Genomic DNA, 12,321 nt, shown 5'->3' with positions numbered 1-12,321 from the left:
TCCTCCCTGATTTTCCCCATTCTTCAAGTTTCCGTTCCACGACGAAACTCCCAGAGAGATTACCTAGTACTAACTCTATGACTCCCCAATAAAGTCCAGTATCCCATCCCCAAAGCCAATCTGGTATCACGAAACAAAGCAGAGATCTCCCGGGATGCGATGCAAGAAGTTGCAAGTCCAGTGGGCCTCGCATAGCCCTCAGCAGGAAGCAAAAGGCCATCATCATACCCGGAAGACTAATCTCAATATGTACTGGGTGGGTAGGTGTAGGTAGAGGAAGGGGCGAGAAAGAAATATTATTACAGGTTTGAAAATTTCGTCATTGGGACAAAAAAGGTTCGTGCTGGTGCTGGTGCTGCTGCCACGCTCCTCTAGAATGGCTTCAGGCCGATGGACTTCCGCGGGGACTGCCGGTGGTGCCGGGTTTTTTGACGAGGCCAGCGAAGAAGTTGGCCAGCGCTTGGTTGTGCGCTTTCTCGTCGCCGGTGGCCGAGGGGGTTTCTTTCTTCTGGGATCGGCTGGCCTCTCGTTCCTATAGATTGCGTAAGGACAAGCGGTCAAAGGGGCTTTGGTTTCTTTTTTTGTAATTGGTTCTCACTAACCTTGAGCTTGCGGAGCATGTCATCCGCGTCGACTTGGATACCACCCATGTTGAACTGTACAGGACCAATATGCTCGTTGACCCGGCCGTTGTCATCCAGCGGGGACATCTCCAGCTGCGGTACCTGCTTCGTTGTGCGGTCCTTCTCATCTTCCAACTTGAGCTGCTCCAGAACCTCGAGTTGTTTTGTGAGGAAGGTTTGCATATCGGATGTGTCGACCTCAATCTTGGTCCCGTTCGCTTGGCCTCCGGGGTGAGCCATCGACGTGTCGCGCTTGGGGTCCTTGATCGTCTGTTCGAAGATAGCGACCGCGCTTGTGCCGTCGTCGGCCGCCTCATCATCCAGGTCGCCGGCACTGGCGCCGTTGGTGATCGGCTCCGGGGGGTCTTGGATCTCGATGGACCAGGCGGTTGAGACGCCATCCATGTCGAATCCTTCGCGGATGATCCGGATCTTGCCCCACGAATCCCAGTTCGACGGAACGAGGATCTTATCCCGGTCGATGACGTTGTGTTTGAATGATTGCCGTTTCAGTAATGAGTGGATGCCGAGGGATGAGTGTAATAAGCTTTGGAGGGAGTTGGCGAGGAATGGTGTGGTGTAGATAAGCGACGCGCCATCTGTGATTAATTAGAACTCGCAGGCCGAATTAAGGGATGGTATATTGCATACGCTTCAAGAGCAATGTTCTCATGAATTGGAGAATGAAGTCGAACTCTTCTTCGTGCCAGCCGTGGTCTTTCTCCAGCTTCTCGATCTTGTCGGCCTGGTTGATTCAATCAAAAGCATCGTTAGTTGTCGACCTCCCCCTAAAGCATCAGACCAGCTTACCCCTTGACACACAACACACATGGGTATACCGAGCCCTTCATCCCATTCGCCAGGGCCGACAGGTATCGTTACGGGACCACCGGAGCTCGTCAGACCCTGCGAGCCGGCCGAGCTGGCGTCCATGCCCCGTTTCCGATCCCTCCACTCGGTCATGTTCTCCTCCATGACGATCTTCGTCTCATCGTCGAGCGATATGAGGACATGTCTCAGAAGGCGCACCCACTCGCGCAGTCGACGTACCCAGGTCCAAGGGTCCGACCAGTCCAGCAGGATCACAACCAAGGTTTCCGGCACCGATTGTGCAGTTAGAAGTGGCTTGAGGAGGGGCGCAAAGGAGAGAGAGGGCTCAGAAAGTAAGTATGCGGACACACGCGCCAGAATATCTTTTGTATGGAGCAGGTCCTCATTAGCATATGACTATGGCAAAAGAAGGAAAGGGCCCGCGGAGAACTGGCAATCCACCGGGAATAACTCAAATAAATACCTTCGTGATCAGCGTCCAGCACATCTTGGTAAGTATATCCTAAGGCGAACTGGTTGGCCACCGGTGGTACTCGCCCTTTTCGCCGGTCGTTTGACGACAGGCTGGGATCTGAAGCGTCGGCAGATAGAGTGTCGAGGAACTCTCGTTGAGTCTCCGGTGTGCCACCTAGATTGTAGTTTCCGCATTATCAGCATTGACCGACAGATGGATTCGGGCGGAAACATGGCCAGCGGTGCGGGCGCAGTACTGGAGGGGAGTTTTGAGAGGGGGTTGCAAACCTAGGATTAACAGATTCTTCTCGGGAAGTCGCTTTCCATTTGCGACGCTATCTAGCATAGAAGACCAGATATTTTTCTTGGTGCCATCTTTGCTCGACGGCCGACTGTTGTTGCTGCCGGTCCCGAATCGGGACCCTGTATTCTGGCTCGACGCTAACATTGTCTATCCAATTTCGACCATGCTCAGCTGGCGCAGCTCATTCCAGGTCAGATCGAGGCAAGTATCTTTTGGGGGAGGAGTCGGATAAGACGCGTTGATTGCGGAACTTCGTGCGGATAGGTGGGAGTGTTTATCGGAAACCACACTGGTGTCAGGGGAATCTGGCGTTGGCCGCGCAGATCTCGGATGGCGGGGGAGGACCACAAAATAGCCCAGACGTTGTGCTCGCTCGCTCGCTCGCTCAAAAAAGACAGGATCGGACCGAAAGTTTAAAAGAGTGCAGTGTTTTTTGCCACGGGTCGCAAAAAAAAAACCAGGTGTCTTCGTGGTTTGTCGTGTGTGTTGGTGTATGGGACTGAATCGAGCGGTGGAGGAACTGACTGCGGTTTGCCTATTCTTTTCTAGCTTGTAAACAACTTATTAAAGAAAGCCAAAGGTTTGGGACCGTCTTCTGCGGGTGGGGACCTTGCCTTCCCGCGGTCAAGCCCGTGATTTCGAACTTCCGCTTTGCTGCAACTCCAAGAAAGCAAGAAAGCAAGAAAGCAAGACCAGCAGCCCTTCTCTATCCTCACTCGGCACCTCACCCTCTGCTTTCGCAATTAATCCTTATACATGTATACTCTGATCTAGATCTCACCGCTTTTCTTACCTGCACTTGAAGCATGAATAATATCCGCCAAGTCCAAGCGCTGAACAAGCGCGAGCTTGAAAATGCCGTGTAAGTTGCCCCTTCTACCTATCCCCCCGGGGTTCCTTCCTCGTCATGGTCGCTGACCAGGTGGTCTCAGACCCCCAGAAGCCTCCTGGCACGCTGACTATCGCGACACCGCCTATATCTACATCGGAGGACTACCTTTCGACCTGTCCGAGGGCGACATCCTCACGATCTTCTCGCAGTACGGCGAGCCGGTTCACATCAACCTCATCCGCGACAAGGACACCGGGAAGAGCCGGGGGTTTGCATTCCTCAAGTACGAGGATCAACGCAGCACGGATCTCGCGGTCGATAACCTGGGAGGTGCCACCGTGTTGGGGCGGGTTCTGCGCGTGGACCACACGCGCTACAAGCGACGGGATGACGAGGAGGAGACGGACAACGTCGCGAGATTCATGGGGGAAGATACGGCCGGCGGGAAGGCCGTCGACGATCGAGATACCGATGACGAGCGGACGACACGACGGAAGCGACGCACCAGCGAACCACGAGACGAGGAGGCCCGCAGACGCCCGAAGCTCAAGGAGGAACTCGAGTTGGAGGAGCTGATCAGGACACATGACGAGGAGGATCCGATGAAGGAGTTCCTCATCGAGGAGAAGAAGGAAGAGGTGGCGCGTGCGCTGGAGAGGACACGAGCGAGTGAGAAGAAGTCCTCGCGCAGGCGAGACAGCCGCGAGAGATCGAGCCGTCACCACCGTTCTCACCGTCGCCGGTATGATGACGACCGTTCCCGCTCGCGAGAAAGGAGGCCTCGGGATCGCCGATCGCCCGCGAGGGAATTTCGATCGCATAGAGACCGCCGCTCGACGTCCAGGAGACGAGACAGATCCTACAGAGACAGGACGCCGGTCGCGTCCAGATCACCCGAGCCGAGGCGCAACAGGGACCGAGAAGACCGCTATCGTTAGATGTCTAAAGCAAGGCTGTCTAATTATAAATTATGCTACTCAAAAAGGTCAAGCCTCTATCCAAAGCAATCAAGACGCCACCAAGCAAGTGCCAGGAGCAAGTTCCAGGAGCACTGCGCTCGCCCCTCGATAGCCAACTTCTGTGACTCGGCATGAGCTCCATCAGCAAAATCAGTTGATCCGCCATACGATATCCAATCCGCAAACGCATTGTTGTATCGATCCTTGAGGATTTTCTGCAGTGTGGGTGTTGCCTGCAACGGAGATGGTGACTGTATCGCCACACCACAAAAAGACTAGACCACGAATGTCGTTGATGATGGAGCTCTCAGCAAACCGGACGGACACATTCCCCTTAGCCCCCTCCTAGGTACCTCTTCCAGCCCGTTCTGTTACAATAGAGTCTGCCGTCATCGCCTTCGTGAAGGACAAATTTCTCCCATCGCCCATCCCTACCCGAGCCAATCACGAGGATGGTCCTATCATTGAGCCAGCCGATGTTCCCTTTGGACGGTTTCCCAAGTGAATTCCCCAGGGGTGGAGGGTTATAGGCTGACTCGGATGACTGTTCGTTGCCTATCTCAAATTGTGCAGTGGCAGATGAATATATGTCAGAGAAGAATCCAGGGAGCATGGGAACCTTTGACAAGAGACCCCACTTTGATTCAGTTTTGGGCACTGGAAAGACATGCAGGGTCGATTTATCGGACGTCACGGCGAACAGCGTATTGGAAGGTGATATAGCAATCGAAAATACATCTGCTTCATCAAGACCCCGGCGTACCTCGGTTATCCTCGTGCAGTTACTAGTAGAATAAATCCGGACCATAGTGCCCTAAGAAAGACGTAAGTTACCATCAAATCATAGCCTGCTGTACATGGGCAAAGGCTCGGGTGCTCTTACCCTCTTGCTCGCCGTGGCCAGAAGCGCGCCATCCGAGCTCAGAGTCATGGCCCGCAGCGGGTGCGCGTGTGCTGGGATGATGCTCACGTTCCCGGTCTCAAGCTCGACCAGCTGGACTTGCCCGAGAGATCGGCCGGGAAAAGCAAGTAGCTTCTCCCCCAGGCAAACCAGACCCAGAGGGTTGTCCACTGTTTCAAAGACCGAGAGCTTCCGCGGAGGGATCGAGAAGGCAAAGATATGGACACTGTTCAGCAGCGCGACGACTATGTGCGACTTGGACAGGCGGACGCCCAAGACCGAGGTGCGGAATTCGAGGGTGATGGCGGCTTTCTGCTTCGCGTCGTCCCAGATCACCAGCTAGACACGAAACCATCGTCGTCAGTACATAGATTCGCTGCATCACAAACCAAGCACGTCGAGGAAGGAGAGAGGAAGGAGGAAGATTCCGTGGCGCACCTTGTTCTGAGGGAACTTCGGCTGTCTTCCTCCGCCGGTGATCGCGAGGTATTTCGACTGGCCGAGCATGGTCACCAGACCAATTCCGGCGTTGAAATCTGTAGGGATGTTCAGATCAGTGTTTAGCAACCCGGACTCGAGATTCAGATAGAGAATATAAAAGAGAAAAGAAGTTTGGACAAGTACCTCTTGAAACTGTAAGCTCACATGGATCGGTTTTGAAGACTGTTTTGTTCGGTGGTTAGCTTGGCTGCTGTTCCCGATAAGAAAGCCCTCGAGGGAAGAGCAAGCACATGTGAGTGACCACTGACCACAAAAGCCGGTGTCCAGGCCTACGGCGAAACATGTGTTGTCGTTGTTGAATGAGGCCGACAGTGAGTACGGCCCCACCGACTCATCGATGACTTGGCGAGTGTTCATCCTGGCAACCGAGGAAGGAGGCCATCAGCGCTGGGCAGGATGATGGGGATAGAGTCAACCAGGTATAATTGCTGGAATTCCGGGGAAGGCCAGAAGCAGATGATCGGCCGCCGGACGGGCGCTGACCTCATCGTAGCCGCCTAGCTAATGTCGTTGCCGCCTTGTAAATAAGGCCAGGAGGAAGGTGTCACAGTGTTGGACCATTGTTGCATGTAAATGCATGTTGATTAGTACCGTGGCGAGTGAACGGAGTAATTGATGTTTAGAAGATATGTTTTGCAGTTTGAAGGTGTGAAGAGATTATCTTGCATCAAAGAATGAACGACACAAACGATCGTTGGAGTCTTGGTGCCTGAGGCATCACATACGCCCTCAGGCATGGATGATGTAATAGGCGAATGGTAGCTAGTTGACTTACGTGGTAGAGATTATCTGTCTGAGCATGACTATTCGTTTCCCTGCATGAGAGAATGTCCTAGTACTTGACTATAGTCAACGACAATTCATCATGTGTTTGTGGAGGCTAGCATGCTTCTTTCAGTCCAGTCCCGAAGAGAATGTATTTCATTCAACCCAGGTGTTTGTTGCGCAAAGTTTGTTCATGTACAAATAAGAAAGTTCTATCATAAGTCATGGCCGAGTCCTCTAGTATCCTGATTCCGAGGCTTTGGAGCCATCGATCTCTTTTTGACCGGTAGCAATTTCCAGCTCGTTCTGCATTGCGTCACCCAATAGTCCAACGTCGGTAACAACAGATACCATATCAAATCCTTGCTCTATACGAGCCCGAGCGTCGACACCGCCGGTACCTATTCCTGTCAGCTATCTCGAAACTTATAAGACTCAGAGGCGAGGGGTGGAACGCACAGAAGATCGCCGCCCTCTTTCCGGCAGCCTTGGTAGCAGCCAAGATGCGTTTGATAGCAGCCTCATGCTCCTCGCCGCCTCTGGTGACGTTCAATTGCTTGGCAAGATCAAAAGGACCTGCGATGCACAAGTCAGCACCCGGAAATCTACACGGGCTCTGTCCTTAACATACCGATCAGAATGCCGTCCAGACCGTCAACGCGAGCGATCTCCTCCACATTCTCCACACCGGACTTGGACTCGATCTGCACCATAACTATGATTCCATCCTGCGAGACCGCTTCGTAGTCATCGCCAGGCAGTACGCTCGGGAATGAGTGAGTGGCGAACAGCGGTCCAAAGCCACGGGTTCCCAGGGGTGGGTACTTTGAGAACTTGACAATGTTGGCTGCGTCGGCCTAGAAACAAAGAAGTTTTAGTACGGCTGTTCGCCACAGACTCGGAACATCACGAGGGATCATGCATTGCACGTACTGCAGTGTGGCACATGGGCGTGAGGATGCCGTGAGCACCGGCGTCAAGGGCTCGTTTGATCATCCATTCCTCACCCCAGGGGACTCTGATGATGGGGACAGCGCCTTCCGAAGCAACAGCATTGGTGAGCTAAATCAGCCGTCGTTAGTGCGCTGGACCCAAGTCGATGATGAAGGTGCCATACGTCATAGTAATCTCTATCCGTGATCAATCCATGCTCTGCGTCAATGAGAACCCAGCTGAATCTGGACTTTTCTGTGAAGGGCCGATGAAGAATGGTTTTGGCGAGGGGAGCGCTGGGGAATCTAAGAACGATAAAAGAGCAGCGTTAGTCATTGAGCGCATTTCAGGAGTACGTGCGCTCTGGTCGTTGGGATACCATCACAGAGGGTAGGCTCGAGGAGATGAGGTGAGGGGCAATGAGGGGTAGCAACGTACGTGAGCCAGAAGCCGTGTGCCACTACGGACTGGTCGCGGAGATTCCGGGGGTCGGCAACTTTGGAGGCCATTACTGTTGCTGTATGTTGTGAAGCTTGAATGATTTAAGCTGTGGCATGAGATTATCCTGGTAATTCTTTTTAGGGGACTCGCTCGGGATGAGGTCAATGGAGACAATTTAAACAAATATACAGCTCGGTGCATGTCCGACCCGAAGAGGTGTTATCCGCGGTTTAATCCGGGGCCACCCCCACGTTTCCTGGATTAGTTTCCGTCTCCCCCGGCCTAAAGATGTCCGAAGACGGGGGACGTTCCTCATAGCCTATAAGTCAATTGGCAGTCAACATCTCAGAACTGGCGTCCGGTGAGCCATATGGTGGTCTACTCACGTAAGGAAATATGAGTAAATTATCTTGTGTATGACAATGCGCCAGATCACCTATATGCTTAAGAATAGTCGAGGATGACTTAATCACTCACCTAACTATGAGAAATCTTTGCCTTGACATCATTGATGGCAGAATAAAACCTCGTGTTGCAGGCAGTCTCTTCGACTGAGGGGCTGAAATACCGGACGAAACCAATTCTGCATATGGAATTATCTTCTTGCTCCACCTTCTGCAGCTTTCTGCTTTCTGCAAGTCTTAATCTGCCACACTAGCAGAGATTAATTGAGCCGTGGACGGTGGTGGTATGGAGAGCGATTCGGCCATCCAAGGCATTTAAATGACGCGGGCCGAGCCGGACACACACACTTCGCACCGACTCCCACTTTGATGCACACACACATGCACTCACCACAAACTCTCTCTTTCGTGATAGTTCCACTAGAAATCTATGATTTCTAAATGCTACTTTGGCATCATGACCTACCGTCCGAGCGTCTACCCAAGTGACCTCGCTTCTATGATAAATTGACTGGGAGTGAGGGATGGCCTTGCCGAGCTGGCTGCAGTTGCCGTGACCCGATAGCCTCGCCCATTAGATACATCAAACGTGGCGGTTCTCTTCAGCTAGCCGATGGTGCACACTGCGTTAGCTACGGTAGGACTGTACCACTACTCAGCGTCCAGTATGTCTCAATACTTCAGACACATTCCATAGCTTCGGAGCATCCGAGCGAACTCACGCACGTCTCTTCCGATCTGTGTCGATCGCCGCGCTCGGCAAAGAAAAATAAAGCAAAGGACGAATCAGAGATACCAACTGCAGCTACGCCGCGTAGATCCATCTTTCAGCTCGCTAACTAATACGATGGGGCGATTACATGTTCATGCAGGATCTGCTCCACAACCCTCCAAGATGTTATTTAAAAGGCACTCCGCGAGATCTGCCTCCGAGGGACATCTTGTCAAATTTCAATTCTCCAGAACAGCCTGCCTCGAGAACCATGGGGGATCCCGCGCCTGAGTCCATCAGCATCGATAAGATCCATCAAATTGGGACGGAACCCTTTTTGCAAGTCGAAGCCACCACTGCGAAGAGCCGCTCTGTTCGCATCGAAGGTCCGCCAAAGCGGTTGATTATCTGCTGTGATGGATCATGGCAGTCATCCAACCATGGGCAGATGAACGTCCCGTCTAATGTCGCAAGGCTCAGTCGTGCTATCGCTCGCTGCGGACTTGCTGATGATAAGGGAGATGCCATCCACCAGATTGTCTACTATAACGCAGGCGTAGGCACTGGCACGAGCAAGAAGGACGACCAGAACTGGTTGGCCAACACGATGGCTGGGATTCAGAAGACTTGGGAGGGCGCGTTCGGTCGCGGACTGGAGGAAAATGTCTGCGAAGGATACAACTTCTTGGTAAGTAGAAAAACTAGTATCGCAAGGGCCTAAGCTATCCTAACTTCATACTAGGTCAACAATTGGACCCCGGGAGATGAAATCTACATCTTCGGTTTTTCCCGGGGTGCGTACACAGCCCGAGCCTTGGCAGGCCTGGTTTGCAATATGGGAATTTGCATGCCGGACATGATGGATGACTGGTGGGCCATGTACGATGATTACAAGAAAAGGTTGAATAGGCAGGACAACTTCGCCCTCGTCTGCAGCAACAAGCTCTCTGGCACGTGGATAGACACGTGGAGTGGGGGCTCGAAAGGTGCTACCGCGGGATTGAAGTATGAGGATCGGTTTTACAAGAATGTCCCGATTGAGGTGGTTGGTGTTTTCGATACTGTCGGCGCTCTAGGCTTGCCCAACAATACCTGGTATGATTTTACAAACTATAACAGTACTGAGCACGGCTTTCATGACACAGACGTGCACCCACAGATTAAGCACGCCTTTCACGCTCTGGCGCTGGATGATCATCGAGCACCGTTCAGTCCCACACTTTGGCACCTTCCGACCCGCAACACCACGACCAAACTGATTCAGTGCTGGTTCCCGGGATGTCACATTCACATCGGAGGAGGTAGCGAGGAGACGGCGCAGCATATGGGAGATCTGGAATCGATGGCGAGCTTGTCACTGGCGTGGATGATTGACCGGGTTCGAGAGCACACGAACCTTCAATTCGAGTCTTACGAGTTAACGCGTCTCTATCAAACATACATCAACACCGTCCTTGACCTATCGCAGCGCTCTTTCAAGAGATGGGACAAGGCACACAGCTACAGCTATGCTAAGGGTGACGGCAAGAACTACGACGACGAAGCTGACCCTGACAATCGTACTGGCTATGGTGGCTGGGGTATGGGATTCCGACCCGACAGTATGACCTTCGGTATGAGCTTCGCGGGCACCATCAATCGCACCCCTGGCCAGTACAAACCGCTCAAGAAGAATGACAAGAACGAGTTGGTTGCTCTGAATCCGAATCTCTATTCCACTGAAGAATATATTCATCCCGTGGTTGCATATGCCTTGGGCAAACCGTACCGGGAGGCCAACCAAGGACCGGTGCTACGCTATCAGCCGGAAGCACTAAAGAATTTTACCCGCGTGAAAGACCCCAAAGACCCAACCACCGGTAAAATCCAAGAAGGGATCTTCTGGAGAGGAGTCTTCCCACCTAAAGAGAAAGGTTACCTGAAGACCAAATGGGACTCCATATGGGGCGGATCTCAGCCGCCTGCTGAACCGGAAGTCTTGCTCATCCCCGAGATGCCGCTGTGGGAAGATACAGATAGTAATCTGCTGAACGAAAGAGACTACATGCGGGCCGACTGGCTGGCGTTCTTGGCTCCAAGATTGTGGTTCCCCGAGCCGACTATAGATCACATCGACAAATACCTGAAGGGGCACAAGGAACCCAAGACTTTGGTAGAGAGTTTGACAGAGCGCGAGACGGATCTACTCTATCACCTAGCAGTCAAGGCCCAGTCGCAGCTCACTAGTGTCTGGCAGATGAGATCCGTAGCCTTTAAGCTGAGGCAGAAGATACCGTCGAAGGGAAATGAGGAGAATGTAAAGCTGATGCTCGACACGGGTGCTCGCACCAGGAAGTTCTTGGCCCTGCTGGATCGAGGCGAGTTATATCCTGAAGAGGAGGCATGAGAGGCTGAAAATGTTGAGTCCGTCGGTAGTTGGTATGCAGGCTGAAATACAATGTCTTCCCACCTGCAATTCTATGTTTTGCGGTTCAACATAGATCAGAAACTAGGTAGGCAGCTTTAGAGTCGGTCCTACCTCGAACACATTGGCTGTGTAGCGTGCCTTGTTGGTTCAATAAAGTGTGTAGAGAGTCAACGTCAACCAGCAAAAGGCTTTATGCCTCAGGCAGCGAAAGAGCCCAAGGCCCCCCCCAAAGGCCCAATTCCTAAGGCATACGGCGGCCCACAGCGACCCACGGCGGCGATCGGAACTTTTGGTGGCCATAAACCCCTGAACTAAACCCAGCAATCAGTTGATAGTCCGTCTGCAAAACAAAGACTGCCCACATTGGGCATCTGGATGCCACTTGAGGACTGACAAAACAGACCTGTCTCACGGTTCTGTCTGCTTGCAGTCAGGTACCCTGTCACAGTTGCTGAACCATTGATTTCCAGTGGGTGCGAAATAGGAGTTGCATAGCCTGACAATAATTGATTATTGAAGATCCTTGAAGCCCCCGGATCGGACAGGTCAATTATGTAAGTATCATCTCGAGTAACCACAGCAGACAGATGTGTAAATGAGAGAGTGCTAGTAGTTAGTAAAACTAGGAAACTAGCAAATCTGACCTCGAAGTGTACCTGGGGTGATCCATGGGTGAACATGGATGGGGGCAGTGGAAAGAGCCACTGCACTGCACTGCACTGCACTTGAGGCCCGGGTCGTACCAGAATCACCATGGACCACTCTCAGACAGTCTGGAGAAGAAGACCTGGTATAGTGACGATTGGTCTGCCAGCCACAGAATGGGGAAAAAGGGGAGTCCTGCGGGAGTGTAACTTTGGTGTGCGTATGGTCATGGAAGAGTATCGGTGCCTAAGGTGTCCGCTTATTGTGGCCTTACAACCCCCTTAAACCCACTAGTCAACGGCCAGTTTGACGGGGGGCGGCGGCAGTGGGAAGGGAGAGGAGACTAACTAAGAGTAAGTACAACGGGAAGACCATCTCCTCAGGGGAGAGCGAGAAGAGCAACAACCATCCCATCCCATCCCATCCCATTCCCATTCCATCCATCTCCACTGCATTCATTCTCCCTCTATCTTCCTTCCCTTCATCCTCCTCCTCCACTTCCCACGACCTTCCTTTACTTCAGCTTCCTCCTCTTTTCAACCTTTCACTCGCTTGCTTAAACTCTTCTAATTCTACTCTCCATCCTCATCTTCCTTTCTTTCTTTATTTC

General features: G+C 52.4%; 5 protein-coding genes across 5 annotated transcripts; 2 read left to right on the top strand and 3 right to left on the bottom strand.

Annotated features, from left to right (window-relative positions):
- Window positions 1-231: 231 nt before the first annotated feature.
- Window positions 232-2,475, bottom strand: BO95DRAFT_236965 (dynein family protein). The gene is made up of 6 exons (XM_025581323.1): window positions 2,196-2,475; window positions 1,918-2,082; window positions 1,434-1,816; window positions 1,275-1,368; window positions 603-1,222; window positions 232-532 (listed from the first exon to the last, which is right to left on the bottom strand). Exons 1-6 carry the CDS (start codon window positions 2,353-2,355, stop codon window positions 383-385), a joined length of 1,572 nt encoding a protein of 523 aa, XP_025438819.1. The 5' UTR covers window positions 2,356-2,475; the 3' UTR covers window positions 232-382.
- A 542-nt stretch (window positions 2,476-3,017) lies between these two features.
- On the top strand, window positions 3,018-3,981 carry BO95DRAFT_370967 (uncharacterized protein; the record flags this gene model as incomplete). Its single annotated transcript, XM_025582936.1, has 2 exons — window positions 3,018-3,073; window positions 3,144-3,981. 2 exons carry the CDS (start codon window positions 3,018-3,020, stop codon window positions 3,979-3,981), a joined length of 894 nt encoding a protein of 297 aa, XP_025438818.1.
- A 13-nt stretch (window positions 3,982-3,994) lies between these two features.
- Window positions 3,995-5,784, bottom strand: BO95DRAFT_446046 (phosphatidylinositol-3,5-bisphosphate binding protein HSV2). The gene is made up of 5 exons (XM_025587283.1): window positions 5,653-5,784; window positions 5,528-5,566; window positions 5,342-5,439; window positions 4,886-5,242; window positions 3,995-4,816 (listed from the first exon to the last, which is right to left on the bottom strand). The coding sequence occupies exons 1-5, from the start codon at window positions 5,759-5,761 to the stop codon at window positions 4,337-4,339; spliced, it is 1,083 nt and encodes a 360-aa protein (XP_025438817.1). The 5' UTR covers window positions 5,762-5,784; the 3' UTR covers window positions 3,995-4,336.
- Window positions 5,785-6,406: 622 nt separating this feature from the next.
- Window positions 6,407-7,611, bottom strand: BO95DRAFT_455865 (HpcH/HpaI aldolase family protein; the record flags this gene model as incomplete). The annotated part of the gene is made up of 6 exons (XM_025588373.1): window positions 6,407-6,570; window positions 6,629-6,745; window positions 6,801-7,026; window positions 7,103-7,231; window positions 7,287-7,407; window positions 7,541-7,611. The coding sequence occupies 6 exons, from the start codon at window positions 7,609-7,611 to the stop codon at window positions 6,407-6,409; spliced, it is 828 nt and encodes a 275-aa protein (XP_025438816.1).
- Window positions 7,612-8,930: 1,319 nt separating this feature from the next.
- BO95DRAFT_466943 (T6SS phospholipase effector Tle1-like catalytic domain-containing protein) lies at window positions 8,931-11,045 on the top strand (the record flags this gene model as incomplete). The annotated part of the gene is made up of 2 exons (XM_025589255.1): window positions 8,931-9,347; window positions 9,402-11,045. 2 exons carry the CDS (start codon window positions 8,931-8,933, stop codon window positions 11,043-11,045), a joined length of 2,061 nt encoding a protein of 686 aa, XP_025438815.1.
- Between the last annotated feature and the right edge of the window lie 1,276 nt (window positions 11,046-12,321).

Source organism: Aspergillus brunneoviolaceus, assembly GCF_003184695.1.
Source record: "Aspergillus brunneoviolaceus CBS 621.78 unplaced genomic scaffold BO95scaffold_66, whole genome shotgun sequence".
In the NCBI taxonomy this organism is placed as follows: domain Eukaryota; kingdom Fungi; phylum Ascomycota; class Eurotiomycetes; order Eurotiales; family Aspergillaceae; genus Aspergillus; species Aspergillus brunneoviolaceus.
This window is presented reverse-complemented; position numbering and strand designations above follow the sequence as displayed.

Bases quoted from the DNA above. Each gene is read 5' to 3' on its own strand.
- BO95DRAFT_236965 (XM_025581323.1), bottom strand. From the start codon at position 2,355: ATGTTAGCGTCGAGCCAGAATACAGGGTCCCGATTCGGGACCGGCAGC. The intron at 1,223-1,274 runs GTATGCAATATA...AATTAATCACAG, and splicing joins GAGAACATTGCTCTTGAAGC to ATGGCGCGTCGCTTATCTAC. The intron at 533-602 runs GTTAGTGAGAAC...CGCAATCTATAG, and splicing joins ACATGCTCCGCAAGCTCAAG to GAACGAGAGGCCAGCCGATC.
- BO95DRAFT_446046 (XM_025587283.1), bottom strand. From the start codon at position 5,761: ATGAACACTCGCCAAGTCATCGATGAGTCGGTGGGGCCGTACTCACTG. The intron at 5,440-5,527 runs GTACTTGTCCAA...ACATCCCTACAG, and splicing joins TGAGCTTACAGTTTCAAGAG to ATTTCAACGCCGGAATTGGT. The intron at 4,817-4,885 runs GTAAGAGCACCC...CGTCTTTCTTAG, and splicing joins TGGCCACGGCGAGCAAGAGG to GGCACTATGGTCCGGATTTA.